General features: G+C 35.6%; 1 protein-coding gene across 2 annotated transcripts; it reads right to left on the reverse strand.

Moving 5' to 3' along the window:
• Positions 1-1250: 1250 nt before the first annotated feature.
• ivns1abpb (influenza virus NS1A binding protein b) lies at positions 1251-12593 on the reverse strand. 2 transcript variants are annotated; one of them, XM_073912660.1, is made up of 16 exons: positions 12497-12593; positions 10670-10854; positions 9508-9628; positions 8955-9127; positions 8783-8858; positions 7578-7751; positions 7366-7491; positions 6946-7016; positions 6484-6591; positions 6098-6215; positions 5435-5659; positions 4598-4719; positions 4395-4521; positions 2785-2916; positions 2332-2505; positions 1251-2229 (listed from the first exon to the last, which is right to left on the reverse strand). In XM_073912660.1, exons 8-16 carry the CDS (start codon positions 6946-6948, stop codon positions 1973-1975), a joined length of 1266 nt encoding a protein of 421 aa, XP_073768761.1. In that variant the 5' UTR covers positions 6949-7016; positions 7366-7491; positions 7578-7751; positions 8783-8858; positions 8955-9127; positions 9508-9628; positions 10670-10854; positions 12497-12593; the 3' UTR covers positions 1251-1972.
• Positions 12594-19092: the final 6499 nt, after the last annotated feature.

Here is a 19092-nt window from a genome sequence, read left to right on the forward strand (position 1 = left end):
AAAAAAAACATTAACTGAAAGGGACTCTTTGCGAACTTTAGTTAATACTTTAGGCTTTTTTTAAACGTGTTATCTACAAAAAAAATAAAATGTGGTTTAGACTGGAACAGCATGAACTGAAAATGCCTTCAAAGCCTGTTAAAGAGATCGGAAGTAAATCAATAACATCCCACCTCTTCTAGAGTCTGATTTTGTGGGCTTAAAAAAACCACGTCACATCCTTTTTATGACACACCTGTATTTAGGCTACTTGCCAGGATCCTAATTGAGCCCCAAAATAGTATCAGCAAATGCAAAGTTTTTCACTGTTGTGCCGTTTTTTTTTTTTTTTTTTAAACCTGTGCTCACAAGCACTGCCCGTCTTACATAAGAGACCACAAGTATGAAAAATGGCAATGCTCTTATATAATCTCCTTCTCAGGCAAAACTAAATGGCATTAAAAGGATTTAGCATGCCGTTATATTTGCTTTTTGTTATTTCGAACACACATTGTAACTTCGGATTAAAAAATACAGGTTACATTAATAAAACAGGGGGAAATGGGCTTTTTAACTATGGGCTGACTAAAAAGCAGTACTGTGCTATGGTAATACTGTGTGGTTTTTATGAGTCACCTCATCCTGTGGCTCTGCACTTTTACCAAAGCAGTGTTGTACTGAGGTATTCAATATGACCGGGGGGTTGAAGCTTTTTAAAAGGAAGAGAAATATCAGTTCAAATTTATATGAAGCCTGAAAGTTTTCTTTGTTATTTAAGATCAAAGTATTTTGTTATTTGTACCATAATAATCTCATTAAAATATATTGTGTGTGTGTATATATATATATATATATATATATATATATATATATATATATATATATATATATATATATATATATATATATATATATATATATGATAGGAAATTCCCAGATTGACCAAGGAAATTCCCAGATTGACCAACTAACACAGCACTCAATTTTAATGAATGGGCCATTAAAACAGACCTGTCAAGATTGAACTGGCAAGTAAATGTTTTACACTAATTTCACTGTCACGGCTCTCTCTACTACCAACAGTAATGCTTAATCCTTTTAATACAGCATGTAATCTGAATCCAAATGATTGTGACATTATGATACCAAATTCAGCTTCACACATTTGACTAAGAAATTCTTTCCCTATGCAATCAAACCAATGAAATTGCTTAAAAGCAAGGGAAAATGGCACTTTCAGGAATGATTAAAAAAAAGTTTAGTCAATCCACTCAAAGTCACAATAGTTTATTAAATTCTTCACCTTTTTTGAACCAAAATAAGAAAAAAAAAAAAACATATCGGGTTTAAGAAAGTCTTGAATGAGGAGACATTATTCGATGTTAAAAGTGGCATCATCATCGCTGGCGTCTTTAGCATAAAGCAGACCTAGATAAAAATGTAAAAACAAGCCTGTAGCACAGATTTGATTTGACTGAAAAGAATGCTTGTCAAGATTACATATCAGACTTACATAAAGTTGTATAAAAATGCTATAAAAATGCAAAAAAATTACAATCCCATTGAAGCATTATGACTTAAAAAGAGCCTTAAGTATTTCATGATCTAAGACTTAACTATACAGATATTAATCTCATCTTCAATAAGCAAGGCATTAAATTGGTCATCATGAGTGAGCTGACATCAAGCAGCAAATGCAGAAAGTCATGAATTTTAGCCACAGTTTAGACTGTGACAATCTACTTGTTCATGTCAATAAGCTTACCATCTCCAAACATCTATTCAAGTACTGGCTTTCACAGAGAAATAACAAATAAAAGAGAGAGAGAGAAAGAAAAATCTATATACATGGTAATTATGCAATATGCAAAGGCTTCATGTTGCTTTGGGCAACGCTATGAGCATCTTTGAGTTCCGTGTCCACAGTTCTAAGACTGACTCATAATGTGACTGCTGTTCTTCTGTTTAAGGAAAGACCAGATCCTGGCACCATTCAGTTTTTACCCAACGCCTCTATAAATGGGCTCCACTCGTTCTTCTCTAGATTATACACCTCCATTGAGTTAAGGAACTCATTGCCATCAAATCCCCCGACAGCACACAACACGTTGTTCAACACCGCCAAACCTGCATTACTCCGTGCTGATGTCATGCTTCCCAGCATCCTCCACTCGTTCGTGGCTGGATCATAAACCTCCACACAGCGCAGAGCGTGAGAGCCATCAAATCCTCCAACCACAAAGAGCTTTCCTGAAAGCAGTTGGAAATGGCTTAAAGGGAAAGCCCTGAATTTGACAGGCTTACATCACTACTTTCCTACATGCAAGACCTGCAAAAAAAAAACTATTTTACCTTCATAGACAGCCACACCAGCTCCACGACGAGCCACATTCATGGAGGCCACCAAGGTCCAAGTGTTGTTTTCTGGGTTGTAGCGTTCCACTGAGTTCAAGCAGTTCCAGGACTCAGCACCACCAATCACATACATGTACCCACTCAGCTCGCACACTGCTGCCTGGTGTCTCTCTAAATATGGGTAAGAAACAGTAAACAGTCATGGTTTAATAATAATAAAAAAAAAAAAAAAWTATATATATATATATATATATATATATATATATATATATATATATATATATATATATATATATATATATATATATATACATACACACACACACACACACACACACACACACATACATATATACACACACACACACACACACACACACACACACACACACACACGTGTGTGTATGTATTTATATATATATAAAAACAACAAAAGGGGAGCTGACATACTGATGTTGAGGGGTGCACAGCTGGTCCACATTTTTGTCACAGGGTCAAAGGAGTCACAATTCTTCAAGCCCTTCTGTCCACAGGGATCAGATCCTCCAACTACGAAGAGCTTGTTTTGTAAAGAACACACACCTGAGAAGAAACATGATAAAGGATTACCCAACAAATAGGAAACACCTCCTGTTCTGCATTTCCCAACTATTATATAATGTCATCCGTCAGACACGATCCAGTCTCAATATATTAGCTAGCAATTACATTAGCAACATCTATTACTGCTGCAGCAGAAATAAAAATTGAGATAATTTCTGCATTTATTCTGAGATTTTACGAATGCATTGTCATACTCTGAGCTTAGTTTTTAACCAGCAGATGGCACCGTATGCTACACAAAAAAACCCACTCTGCTTGCTTCTAATTCCTTTCACATACTACACTACCTAGATCTCCATTTGCACACTATGTTTCCCTGGGCTACATTGCCACTCTGTTGTCTAGCTACCAGTTTCTCCATGGCAGGCTATTTGTCAGTAGCCTGTGAACGTGTCAAAAATTTCAGCCATATATATACCTATTAGATTATTATAGCCTCTCTATTTTGCCCATTTTGGTGTCTAAATACACTGTAGTCATTTTTTGTAGCCCATGGCTTTAAATCCAAATGAGCTGCTTCTCCCTGCCCACCGCTCTGACATGTGTCTGCTTCTTATCATGAGTTACATCAGATAAATAGCAGTCAGTGACAGACTCGGATAAAGCTGAAAAACAGCTTGGTCAAAAATAAAGCTAATACATTTGTGGTGAAGTTTATTCAAGCCTTTCTGAAATGATGAGTCACACACAATTGCCATTTGCAACACACACACACACACACACACACGTTAATCACGGCTGTGGTGATTATAGCAGTTAAGTTCAGTTGGGCGTCAATCCCTGAGGTTTAGATTTAATTTTTACTGGAAACTACAATAATAATGACAACAACAACAATAAATATAATAATAAAAAATTTGTTGGGTTTATATCACTCCGATATGAAAGTGGACACTACATAAACACTTCTGTTCAACCAGCTTACAGAAGTTTTAATCATGCCCAATAAAAAAATTCATTTGCATTGTCTGTATTGACACTTTTATTATAGCTGCATTACCAGATGGATTACATTACATTCCAAAAAGTGTTGTTATTTTAACTAAGCAAAATTAACCCTCATCTATGCAGACTGGCCTGAACAGAACATTTAAGCAAAGAGATCTGTGAAATTGATTCAAAGTTAGGTTTTCAATGTAAACAGTTTGTGGCTTTAAATGCCAAGGTGCAAAAACATTGGGCCACGCACAAGAATCCAATGCACAATAACTCTATTTCATGAGCATTGAGCATACAATACAAAACTAGCCTAGAGTGCCATCTTCTGTTTATCAATTCCAAAGAGACTAATTTGTGTTTTGGATCAGAAAACCAAATTTCTTAGACAAAGTCATTTAAAAATACAGCAGTAGCAAATGTTAAACAATTATAATAAAAGGCTCTCCAAAAGTCAGAAATTAAATCAAACTTTGCTTTAAAACAAACAAATAAAAATTCCAGCAGGAAGGGATTCATACCTGCATTGCAGCGATTGGTGCGGAGCTCAGGGACTTGAATCCACTCATCAGCTCTGGGGTTATACATTTCTCCACAGCTCAGCTCATCTGAGTGACCATTGGAGCCACCCATCACATACACCTCCCCCTGAGAGAAAAATATTCATTTAGCTCTAATGAGAGATGCAGCAAAGTTTATTTTGGACTGGAAACAGCATCTTTACCATTAGCACAGCCATCTGGAAGCGAGCACGTGGAGTGCGCATCGGAGCAATGAAAGTCCAGCAGTCCTTCTTTGGGTCATAACACTCCACAGTTCTCAAGCACTCTTCTCTGTTGTAACCTCCTGGACAGATTATGCATGTATTAGATATACAAAAACCCAACTCCTGTTTTCATCCATGACATTACTGATAATTTGAGGTCATTTCATTTTGCATCTCCTCTAGTTTCACCACTATCAACAATTAGTCACATTTGCATGAATGGCATAACAAAGCACACAATGGCATCTTTGCATGTTCTAAACTATGCTCAAGGGGAAAACTCCTAACTACAAATAAATTTATGCCACCATTTTTATTTAATGGGATAGTTCAAACAAAAAAAAGAAGTCAAATGTGGTCACCATTTAATGAATTTAGATTCCAGTTTATTTGAATAGTGCTTTTCACAATAATTATTATTCTAAAGCGGCATCACAAAAAATTCATATTAATACTAAACATACAAAAGTCATACAAAGCTACAGTGAGTAAGGTGGATAGTACAGCCATCAATCTTACAGTTACATGATATGTACTCTCAAAAAGACATCTATATTTATAAATTACTCGCCCTCTACTTGTTCCAAACCTGTTTGCATTTTTCTTTTATTAAAAAAATAAATAAAGAGTATTGTATCAAACCTAATGGTTACCCATTTCCAAAATATCTTCTTTTGTAGTTCCTTAAGGTTTATGACCACTTGATGGTGGCATGTTTACATCAAGTATATTTTAAAAATTTTTGGTTGAACTCTCCCTTTAAGGACAATTTTACCAATTTCTGGTCATGCATACCTGCAGCAATAAGCTTGCAGTCCAGTTCAGCGGTTCCCAGTCCAGAACGGGCATAATGCATAGGTTTCAACAGTTTCTCCTGCAGATCTTCCAGTTGAGCCTCAAAGTTTGGGCTCTTCAGCACACAGGGTGTAGCAGACGGAGAATTATGAGGACTGGTGCGGCCGTGCAGGGAGATCACACACAGTAGACCTCTCAGAACAGCCAGACACAGGTATGAATTGCCTGGAAAAAGGCACCCAGTTTTGAAAAGAACTGCAAGAAATGAACTCCTTTTACGTTAAGATGAAAATGATTGTACCAAAACTAAAAAGTTTTCCTTGGCATGGAAAATGTTAAGCATTTTAAAAATCTGGTCAAATATGCAACTACAAATTAGCAGTTTGAAAAAAAAACAAAAAAAAAAAACATGCAATTATTATTATTATTATTAATCTTCTTCATCAGCAATGGTAATTAACTGATATCTAAATTAGATTACAAGGTTTAGCAGTCACATTACTTAAAATCCACTGCAGAATTATGACTGTTATAGTCATATTTATAAAACTTTAATATCCTGATACAGGAAAACATGACCTGAGGAACCCTGTATAAATAGCTATGGAATTTCCTGGCATTCACAAGCTTAAGAAACAAAATCTATAAGCAATTCACACTTACTGGTGGTCTTCTCTGAAGCAATGTACTTCCATTCATGCTTGTTGAACTGGCTGTTGGAGGGAGAGATGCTGCCAGATGCACCAGAGCCCATTTCGTCCCTCTCTCGAGGCGGCTTCTTCTGCAAAACCAAACCAGGTGGCTCTAAACCTGCCCAAACTTCACCCCCTACACCTCTACTGCATGCAAACAGACCCCGGGGCCAAAGACTAAACCAATTCCATCCAGTGCCAACAGCACCATTTAAAAAGGTCTTTCACAGTGCAAACCCAGCTGGCCATCTTCTTTATAGTGCAAACCACCTAAAGCCTATTCAAATGGCAGCCATGCTATTTTACAACAGAGAACGCAGCACCCTGTAAGGGAAAGACTGTAAACCAGTCATGTACCTGCACAAACTGGATGTGGTCATCCTCAGTGCTGCAGACCTCTGCCTGCCCCTCAAGCAAACTCCCATCATGCAATTTGTGATCAGCTGAGTAGTACAGCGTTTGCACCTGCAACAACAAACACCAACAAGACCCATGTGGGTGTTTCCATAACAAGAACAAAGCAATGTTCTGCCTTGGTCCTTGAAGCAGGGGAGTCAGCTGCTATGAGGGATGTCCTTTAAAACTGTGAGCTGGCTGGACCTTGAGGAAGCTTTGACCTTACACATATCTACGGTCACGGTAATTGTGGAAACCGCTGGAAAGAGATCATTCCTAATATAAAGCAAGTCTGCTTTGGGTCAAAGAGCCATCTAAACAAATGATCGCTGCACAGTGGGATTGGAAAAAAAAGCTGCAATGCTCTCTGGAACACTGCACAGATGGGAGCTCATGGCGTTTGGCAGGTTGACTTAGCATTACCATTGATGGCTGGGATCTTGCGTTCTTCTTCAGGGCTGGACAAATCTGCTGTTGATGTGCATTACTAAAACCTACAGAAGAGACAGGGAGATCAATGGGGAGGAGCAGCCATTAGAATCAAGTTAATAACTTCATAACAGTCCCACTGTGGAGAAAATTGAGTTACGTGACAATTCAAGTCAATGCAGTGAGGGAAAAGAGAACAGGGGGAAAAACAGACTCAACGCTTCTGAATGTTCACTGGGCTCACCTGGAAAACAGATCAGTTTTCAGTATTTTGAGGAGCGCGTACTGCAAAATTTACAAGGTTAAGGGCAAAACTCTGAGGACAGGGGAAAGGGGGAGCTCAAACTTTGAACAGGAATTCAGGAGACTTGAGCAAGTGAAAGAAAAGGGAAAAGACAAATCTGTAATACTGACCTCTTCCATCAGTTTCTCCAAAGGATCTCCATTCTTCCAAAGGCTGCGCTGCACCCAGCTTATCACCTTTGAGTACAGTTTGCCATTACCTGGCAAGTTCAGGTTGTCCTCCAGCATAACCTCCAGCTACAGGGAGTAATATATGGCATTATAAAGAGCAGAAATGTTTTATTGAATCAACTGTATTTATAGAAAATCATTATTTTACATACTTTCAGACGTGGAAGTTTAAGAAAGTCATCCTGCTCTGAAATCTCATGAAGATGGTCCTGGATATAGCCGTCGATCTTGCCCAGAAGCCGCCCATCAGCCATGCTACTAGCAAAGTTGCGGTATGATATGGCACTTTGGGAGTCCATTTTGGATAACAGGTATTCTCCACAAATCTACAAAAATTCAGAAGATCAGAGAACTATTTGGAGTGGTGCCATTAATCACCAAACAATTGCAATCTTATTGCTTAAATGATGATTCACTTTTCATCCATGTTTATTAAAACTTTGACAAGTACAACTACAGCACACAGACAGACAGATGTGCGTTTGACCCAGAGAGCAGTTATATGCATACAAGTGATGAAAACGATTCACAAATACTCTTTTAAAACCAGACTATTGTTATTTTGGTGTTAAGCCAAATTATCTGGGATAAACATGGTTCATTCAGCTAGAGTTTTCAAATATTTATATAAATCTTGCAGTTTGGCTATTTATTAACATGACATTGGTGTTGTTGGACCTGAAATCACAAACTTTTGTCCCATCATGGTTGAAGTTCATTACTTCAGAGTTTACACTGTCTATTTTAGTTTCTGCTGCTAATTTATAGGCCTCAGATTATATCAGTTTTAAGATTCCAGCGCTAAACGCAGCAGAAACAACACTTATGCACTTCTCCCTCTCAGCATAGAATAGTTTATTTTAATTCAACATGTTGAATGTTTTGTTGCAAAATACTGGCGGAATGCATATCAGAATATCCACATTTAACAGTCAGTAAAGTTTTTAGTGAGCCTAAAGTAAAAGTACACAATCCTAAAATAATTTAATTTAAAATGATGGTAGCAAATAACTGCGCTGTGGTCATTACAATTAATCAACAAGAAAATACTAAATTATAGCTTCAAAACTGAAATTAGAAAACAAGAGCTTGAAAATAACTTTTATTACTGTAAATGGTAGATGATAATAAAAAGAATAATAGTAACAATAATAAAGTAATTTAAGCTGATGTATGACATTCCGTAATGACATTTAAATGTGGAAAGACAATTTTTTAAACAATGTAAAACAAATCAAACAAAACCGTGACCACAGAACCAAGATATAAACTGAACTGACAATTTTGTGTATTGTACCATCCTTAGGAACTGTGGATGTGCATGCATACATGGGAGCATATAAATGTCTTTACACACCTGTTTAACTCTTTCCAATTTGAGCTTCTTTGCAGCAGAATACACATCACTGACCAGACTTTTATCAGCCTTCAATCTGTCAACAGAATAATATGGGAACTTATAAAACATGCTTGTTCTTGACAAGATCATCATGTAATGTATAATTTAAATGGAATAAAAATGCATGTACTGGGCTGTGTAGGCATAGTTGAGCAAGACCTCCACAGCATCAGGGTTGAGGTCATCGAATTTAACCAGCGAAACTCCACCCTGTGGCTCGGTGTCAGCATTGAAGATTTCAAACAGGTAAGGGCTGCAGCAGGCCAACACAGCCTTATGAGCCATCAGCTCATGTCCACAGACCTGCAGAGGAAAGAGATTGAGTTAATTATTTTTAATACAGCACGGATGCATTACACTGATGTAATGTTTATAGGCACAATTCGTTTCATTAAATACTTTTTTTATAGAACTTTTCATTAAATAATCATGAAAAAAAAACTGTTTTCAAAATTGGCAATCGTGTATTGAGCAAGAAATTAGATTATTTCTGAAAGATCATTGAAGTTTGAAAGTTTGATCATTGAAACAAAACTACATTTTAACATTCAACTTAAACTATTATTAACATTTCACAATATAATCTTACTCTGTATTACAACAAAAACACAGCATGTGAAAACTAGTACAGAATGGGTTTATAGATTGGCATGTTTACGGTGTTTAAACAAAGGTGGTCTCACCAGCAGCCTGACATCACAAAACTGGCCACTTTTTCGCAAGGCATTCATCTTGGCCACAGTAGAATCCAGGAAGCTCTCATCTTCAAATATTAGATATCCGTTGGGAGTCATTTTGTTGGATCTATCAAGTCATGACAGAGGCAAACAAAGAAATATGAGAACTGCTGCTTTACTTATAATTGCTATTTTTTGATCACATGAATTTGTGAATAATTTCTATAATTAATAATAATAATAATAAATTATTAACAGTAATGAATAATTAAACAAACTTTAGCTTCATACACTAACTGTACATGTTCCTGATTAATGCAATAAGCTGATCTGGGTAAACAAATTTAATCTCCAAAGCAGAATAGTCAAAGACAACGTAAATTTGGTAACTGGTTAATTTGGAATGTTCAATTTAGGGTTCATGTTCTTACTGAAATACACTATTTCTTCATCTTTCTTTACTATGATTATTAGCGGTATAAATAGCTGCTGTCTTTTTCACTTTTACTATCCATGTAAATATGAACCAAGATGGCCTTTCCAAACATAAGACCAGCAAATACCAGCAAAGATGAAACGCACTCTTCAAATGATGAGTGGAGTTTTTCTCCACCACTGCTATGGCTAAAGAGAATCACTGAGTTACCAACTATACTAACAAATCTGCTTGTGACGAGTTCTCTTTCGAACTTCCAGTTCTTCATTAAACATCCAGTTTTGTGTTTAAGCAATCCTGCGCTGCATGCATTTATTAACAAGATAAAATACATTGAAACATTTCTGTTAAGCAATGACTAACAATAAAGACTTGCTCTCTGTCATGTGGTGGTGGGGGTAGTAGATAGTGGTGCAGGGGCTCAGTGAGGGGGCGGGGGGATGGGAGAAAGACATTGGTTTTTAAGAGAGGATCACTGTTCAAACCGTAGGGGGCGTATTGCTAATTTTTGGATGGGTTTGAATATCATTATCACCCTTAATTAATACATCTATAAAAAGTGAGTTGAAAGTACTACATTTAAATCTTTAGCTAAGGGGATAAGCTATACAGTAGAAGAACCTGTGGGATTTCCACTCAAAGAAGAGAAAGTAGAAGTGACAAACTCTGAAATTCTGCAGAAAGGCCTACAGATTCCTATCACATGCAGTTCTGCTGAAGAAACAGACCTACCAAACAAGAACGGTATTGCCAAAAGGCACTTTAGTAGATCTTTCACCGCAGGGTACAAGATGCAGGCGTTTCTAGAAGATGCAGTAGCACCAACTCAAACTTCACAGGTCTTGCGACCAGTGTGTCTGATACCACTCAGCAGGTTAAAGAAAACAAGTTCTACCACCTTGATTATGCATGATGGCCTGAAAAAGAAAAAAAAAAACACTGAAATCAACCATGACAAGTCAAAAACAGCTATTAAGAAATACTAGAATGATTTCTGAAAGATCGTGCTACACTCAACAAAAACTAACACAGGTATACGTTTGATTTTGAAAAATCTAAAATAAAGTGGACATTTTATATAACATTACTATCTTTATTGCATTTTAACAAACTGAACTTCTTTTACAAAACATTGTTCAATTGTAACAGCCAGGGTCCATGCACACTTTAACCAGTTTACTGAAAAATTTAATTACCAAATCATAAAAAATGCATTTGTACATGCCTAGAAAAAATTGTACGCTACAAAATGAAAATCCCATTAAAATCAACCTGCAATTTCTTGGGTCTCTAAAGTGTAGAACCTTGAAAGAGCTTCTTTCATGAAGACGCTTTGTAAATTTTCTACCATAAATGAAGCTAAACTTAATTTGTTCAGTAACATGCATTGCTAAGAACTTAATTTGGACACATTTGAAAGAGAATCTCTAAAAACTAGTTATTTTCTCCTTTTTGGAACCGTCAGAATTGCATTTGTATATATCGGCTAAATATAGACCAGTCCTAACAAGCCATGCGTGAATGTTAAGCTTATTTATTAAGCTTTGCTCAGGTATAGTGAACAAAATGTACACATTTCAGAGAAAAAAACACATCAGCCGTTTCGTGGTGCTGGGTCATATTTAAGTATACCAGATGTTTACATTAGAATCTATCTTCTACAATTTATAATGTACATAAAAGACGCAGTTGTTGAACTTTCAATAAGTTAGCTCTAATATTTCCGGGTTTGGTGTTTGTTGAAGGCGCGAGACCCGGAGCGCGAGGAGGAACTGCAGTTTCCAGATTAAACCAGACCCGCTGAAACAAACACACGTGACGCATCAACCTTATGTTCAAAACTTTCGCTTCATAAACACTTCATAACAGGTCTGTAGTAGGGATGCGGGTCATAAGATGAAGCAAGATCACGTTAACGTTGCTTATGAAGATATATTACATATTTAGTTATGAAATTAAAAGAGTCAATTGTAGCAGAGGTATTTCGATCCGAGACAAAACTTTTACCGTTTATTCGACATCCACCATAAAGTTAAAAACGTAATGACTTCACTTTTGTGTCGAACTGAAAGAAAACTAGATTTTAGTTAGCTCGGCTGCTTCAGGCGTTATGTGCCATCTTAATGATAGGTCAAAAGCTCGCAGTCTAACTTAACGTTACAAATGAAATGAGGAAACGATAAGTAAACTCGCGTTAGTTAAGCTTACGACATAATTCGACATAACGTGGTTTAAAACAGCTTATTGTGCAGTGAAAACAAAAAAGAGATATAAATACTCGATTATAAACCAAACAACCCCTTATAATCACCATGAATGATAACGTTACTACGTATTTCACTGATATACCTAACGTTAACGTTCAATTCAAACCGTAGCACAAACCTCAAAATAAATACAACAAACGGAGATTTAAACGTGGCCTTCTATCAAACACGCGTACCACCCAAACGTGCCTCAAAACAAACCAGATTTTTCTAGTCACCTCACGTCTTTAACACAAATTTAATCAACAAAAACCCTTTTGATTTTAAACACTAAATAAATACAACGTCTTACCGACTCCCTTTGTCTGTTAAAGATGACGAACATAATTTCTGCTGTAGGAAAAAGTTGTTTTTATCAGTCCAAAGACGCGCCGTTTACGAGATGTACCAAACAACACCGAAGAGCGCGCGCTTAACTATGCTGCGTCACTGATGACGACTGTGGGAGGAGCAAAATATGGGGCTCGATCCTAGGGCTCGGCCATCTCTAGTTAACTTGGCTGATGTTATTATGTGACACTTTGGAGTCAGACATTATTTGAAGATGAGCTGTGTTGTATCTGGATGTTCATAAAGAGAGACGTGCTGTGTGGATGTGCAGTGCGCGTGATTGGCCGTGTTTCACTAAACCATTATTCACTTTAATCACACTGGGCCAGTTCTTGCCCTCCAGCAAGCAGAACACAGTGCAGTTCATTCAGCCAGAACTGATGTGTCCTGACACTGTCTGTATAAATATTTTAGGTGTTACATTTCTGGAGCAGGAAGGAATGCGTGGTTATCTGATAACAGTGCTGTTGTGTCATTCTTGTCTTAAAATAAATAAATAAAACTAATATATACATTGGGTTTACGATAGTGTTGTCGATGTAGCCTATTTTAAATCTAATTAAATAAACAAAATAAATGGTGTTTGTGATGTGCCATTCACATAGCCTATTGTTTATCTAAAATAAAAAGATGATTTGTGGATTTGTGGTAATTGTGTCACTCATTTCCATTGAACCTAAACTAAAAAAATAAGGAGTGTCCATGATAGGGATGTCATATATTTTTAACAAATCTAAAATTAAATAGATAGATGAGCTTTATGTTAATGTTGTTGTGTCATTTGTATATTTTCATCTAAATAAAAATACTTAAATGGGATAATGATTGTTGTAAGTCATGACTCATGTCTCTTAAAATAAATATATATATATATATATATATATATATATATATATATATATGTAATAAATTCTAACATACAGTTCAAGTGTGTCATTCATATCCGCTGAACCTAAAATAAAAGAAAAAACAAAGTATCTATCTATCTATCTATCTATCTATCTATCTATCTATCTATCTATCTATCTATCTATCTATCTATCTATCTATCTATCTATCTATCTATCTATCTATCTATCTATTCATTTTCTTTTTGGCCTAGTTAGTCCCTTTATTAATCCGGGGTCGCCACAGCAGAATGAACCGCTAACTTATCCAGCAATTTTTTACGCAGCGGATGCCCTTCCAGCCGCTACAAATCTCTGGGAAACATACACACACACTCATTTACGCACATAAACTACGGACAATTTAGCCTACCCAATTCACCTGTACCACATGTCTTTGGACTGTGGGGGAAACAGGAGCACCCGGAGGAAACCCAGCAAACGCAGGGAGAACATGCAAACTCCACACAGAAACACTAACTGACTCAGCTGAGGCTCGAACCAGCAACCTTCTTGCTGTGAAGCGACAGCACTACCTACTGCGCCACTGCGTCGCCTCTATCTATCGTATTAAATAATTTTGGTTTATGATGTTGTTATTCATATCATTTAAGTGTAAAAATAAATAAATAAAAGGGTACATGATAGTGTAGTGTCATTCATCTTTCTTAAATATATTTTTAATGTTGTTTTAATAAATATCTCCTAATTAAACAAACAGACAAATCAATCAATGAACTAATCAACCAATCAGACAATCAATAAACAAATAAAAGACAAAAATGATAATAAAAAATATGCAATTTGTTAATGGGTTATTTGTTTATTTTAAACAGAAATAACAAAATATATGTTAATTTATTAAGGCATTTAGCCTCTGATTAGTAATTATTCAGACCTAGCAGTCCACCATTTTAATTTTTTTATTTATACTTTTACATTTGTGTTTGCTCTGTGATGTCATTTTACATTTGCTTCCATTTCCTCAGTGGAGATTTGGATTATGCAAGCGCCTCTTCATATGCAGAAGTGAAGCATCCCCTCGGTTTCCAGCCACTTATTCATAAAGGGAAACAAAACAGACAGACAAGCCTCCTCCTGCCCTATGTGGATCTCCCTAAACACATTCAGCTGAGCACAGGTTACATAAGACACTCAGCTGACAACATACTTCAGTCATTCCCATAAGCCATAGGCAGGCCTTTTAAAAGCCCACATCACTGGATCAGTCTGCACATACACCATTAATCTGATGAATGCTTTCATTTGAGTTTTCAGTGTTTGTGTTAGGCTTGTACATGACATTGTGATCGAGAATAAAAACTTGTGTCAAGGAACAAAGTAATACTTCATCTTTGAGTGATACCTCTTGTTTATTTATTTTAACTTTTTTTTTGCATATTATTGTTTATCGCTTATATGTCAGAGTATAATAAAGGCAGAGAAAAATGCTCTTTGTTTTCATATAAATATGCGTTAATACTCTCATAACCAGTTAATTCCATTTATTTTTTCATAATGTTTTTGTCAAATATTTTTGTATATGGTTATACATTTTTAAATGATTGTTTATTGGATAATTTAAATATTTATTTTATGCAAAATGTATTGCAACAAATTTATTTCTTTTCAATTATATATATAAAGTTGAAGTCAGAATTATTAGCCCCCCTTTGAATTTTCGAATCTTCTTTAAATATTTCCCAAATGATGTCTAACAGAGCAAGGAAATTTTCACAGTATGTCTGAAAATATTTTTTCTTCTGGAGAAGTCTTATTTGTTTTATTTCAGCTAGAATAAAATTAGTAGGGCGAAGCAGTGGCGCAGTAGGAAATGCTGTCGCCTCACAGCAAGAAGGTCGCTGGGTCGCTGGTTCAAGCCTCGGCTGTGTGGAGTTTGCATGTTCTCCCTGCGTTTGTGTGGGTTTCCTCCAGGTGCTCCGGTTTCCCCCACAGTCCAAAGACATGCGGCACAGGTGAATTGGGTGGAGTTGTCCGTAGTGTGTGTGTGGATGTTTCCCAGAGATGGGTTGCGGCTGAAAGAGCATCCACTGCATGAAAACTTGCTAGATGGGTTGGCAGTTCATTCCGCTGTGGCAATCATGGATTAATAAAGGTACTAAGCTGACTAGAGAATTAATGAATAAAATAAAACCAGTTTTTAATTTTTTATAGTCCATTTTAAGGTCAAAATTATTAGCCCATTAAATCTATATTTCTTTACGTTAGTCTACAGAACAAACCATCGTTATACAATAACTTGCCTAATTACCCTAACCTGCCTAGTTAACCTAATTAACCTAGTTAAGCCTTTAAATGTCACTTTAAGCTGTATAAAAGTGTTTTGAAAAATATCTAGTCAAATATTTACTGTCATCATGACAAATATAAAATATATCAGTTATTAGAAATGAGTTATTAAAACTATTATGTTTTTAAAAATTGTTGAAAAAAACCTCTCTGTTAAACAGAAATAAGGGAATAAATAAACAGGGCTAATCATTCAGGGGGCTAATAATTCCGACTTCAACTGTAGGGCGATACGTATCAGTAATTTAGTATCTAATAAAATAGCAATAAATTAAATTGTATTTAATTAATAACTACCAGTTTTATTTTTGTTAATAAGTATCTAATTGAATAGTAACTAATTAAATTGCATTTAATTAATAAGTATCAGTAATACTTTTGGTTTTCTTATTTATTATATTTGTATAATTTGTACATTAAACAAAAACAAAATAGAAGCCAATAAATGTATTTTCAGACCAACAAGAAAAAATGGGTTTCAGATGAAAAAAGCATTCTTTGTTTATTATAGGCTCCCTTCATATAGGCTATTTTAGCTTCATTTTGGAATAATTATGGGCCGACTCTACCATGTCCCTTACACTTTGAAAGCAAGGAACAAGAAATGCTTTGGTTACAGCCGTACAAGCCATAGTAAATAACTGAAGTAGTATAATAGTGTGTCGATGCAATGCACTTATGTTTCCATGACTGCAACACATACACTTAACATTACTATTTAAAAAACAATGCCCATTAACTTATTCAACACAATGGTCTATAAAAGCTGCTTCTGACAGATGACCCATGAATTGTCTTATTGACATCTAGCCTTTCTATACATTTTTTAATGTCTTTCAATGTGTTCTACCTTCGTTGTGTTTGTGTGGCTTCTGTTCTTTTATCTTTTTCATTTTTTTCAAGCGCCATGTCCTCCAATTTTTCTAATTTTCTCAGTAAGCAATCCTGCTTTTGGAGTTAACAAAGTATTTAAGCAGATGATAATATTTTGGTATGTTTATATCTATAATAAAGTGTTCCTGTTTAAGTTTCCTATGGGCTTTTTCTTTTTTTCTTTTTATTTTCAAAAAAGATCTGGCAACAATAATAAATGAAGATGAAGATACATTGTTCTATGTGATTTGTTGCACTGAGAAACAACACAACAACACAATAAATTTGAATATGTCTTGTTTATTCTAAACGAACTTTAATGGCACTAGATAAACATGTTAAGATTGTATTTATTTGACAAAAATCATTCATTTTCTTTTCGGCTTAGTCCCTTTATTAATCAGGGGTCACCACAGCGGAATGCTTTATCCAGCATGTGTTTTATGCAGCGAATGCCCTTCCTGCTGAAACCCATCATAGGAAACATTCATACACACACAGACTATGGACAATTTAGCTTCCCCAATTCACCTACATAGCATGTCTTTGGACTTCTTGGGTAAACCGGAACACCTGGAGGAAACCCACGCAAACTCCAGACAGAAACGGCAACTGACCCAGCTGAGGTTCGAACCAGTGACCTTCTTACTGTGAGGTGACAGTGCTACCCACTCCACCACCACACTAAATAAAGGTAAACGATGTGTTATGAAATTAATGCTTCAGGCATATCATCCAAACTTCCAAGCTGCAGCAAGCGGCCAGCCAATATTAAAGATATTAAAAATGCTGTATTCAATCTCTGTAGTCCGTTCTATATTTTGTGCAAAAATAGTGAAGTTCCATTTGTTAAACTGAGACACAACTCTGATATCTTAGAAATATCCTGTTAATAGGCCTACTGCTTCAATCATGTTTTGTTGATCCTTGGCTGGTTTACAGACTGTGGGACTGCTCTTGACGTGTTGCCATATCCACTGGATTATGACTAGGGCCAGATGAAATCTGCAAACGTTTTTGCTAATTTTGCTAAGAATTTTGCTAAAAATCTGCAGATTTCTGCTGAATTATTTTGGGAGTATCATAACTAAAACCTTAAATAAAACAAAAAATAATATCTTTTTAACTTTTATTTAATGTTTAAAATGCAAATCCAATTAGATTAAATTTATTTGGTAAACAAAGCAAGTCTCTTATGTAATATATCTACTAAAAGACAGAAAATATTAGTGTACACACTGCATTGTACATAAATCAGATGAAAATTTTCATATTAGTCAATAATATCACTGTAATTAATTTAAAAACAGAATAAATGTAAATTTACTCACATTTACTCAAGTAAATAAAAGTAAATAAACTGCGGAAAATCGGCAGAATTCTGTGTGCGCAGATTCCGTGTGGCCCTAGTTATGATCCACAAATCAGTAAAGGTTGTTGTATAAGCGTGCAAATGCGGGCAGTGATATTCCGGTATTCATTTCAATATAAAACATTTGTATTTATTAATTTCAGTTTATAATTTAGGGTAAAAACTGAAATCACTGCAAGGTGTACGCTTAAAGATGTGAAATAAACCTGATGTGCCATTTTGAAAATGTAATGCAAGGTTGTTTTTGTACTTATTTTCAAGTTCTCGAATCTGATGCGATATTCTGCAATATCAGAACTAGTACAGCCTCCTCCTTCTATATTACTCTGCCCTCATAGAGTGACAGCAGATCAATAAACTCACTAACATTTGACAAATATTGCAGCTGTTGGACAACATAATGTACACTTGAGGCTTTTTAGGCGAGAATGTAGTTGTTTAGATTGCAACTATGCAGGAGCAGAGCAAAGATGATTGACGCTCTGCCACAAGGTGGTGACAGAGATCGCATAAGAAGCTCATAGAAGAGAAAAATTATGCATAATTTTAAACTTTAGCTGATCAAATCATTATTAAACAGGTAAGTCACATTCTAAGTCAATTTCTCTCTTTTGTATGGTGTAGTGCTGTATTTATACCATAGTAATCTGGCAGTGTTTGCTTTGTCTTTTTCAGGGTTGTTTGTTATATCTTGATTGCAACAGAGAAATACTGGGAAATGTGTCTAAACTGTTGGCATTTCATGCCGTTCAGCCTTATAATCTTAAATTGTGAGCTTTAGATATTATGCTAGTGAATCATACAAATACAAGCTCTTAAGTGATGTGTGTGAAGTAGCAACGTTCTTTGGTGTTCTGACCTCAGCTGCATAAACAGTGGAAGAAAGTAGTTCCTCATACAAAAGGATTTTTAGACTTTCTGTGTTTGATTTTCTTTTTTATATACATGATTATGCTGTCGAAGTATGGTAAAATTATGCCATTGTTCTTTACAACGAAAAAAGTGAAACTGGCATTTTTCCAGGATATTTCTATATCATCAGTCCATCCTTTCTGTTAGTTATACATGCAATATTTAACTATTTGTGATTAATAATTAATTGTAATAATAATAATA

This window comes from Danio rerio, chromosome 2 (genome assembly GCF_049306965.1).
Source record: "Danio rerio strain Tuebingen ecotype United States chromosome 2, GRCz12tu, whole genome shotgun sequence".
NCBI lineage: Eukaryota > Metazoa > Chordata > Actinopteri > Cypriniformes > Danionidae > Danio > Danio rerio.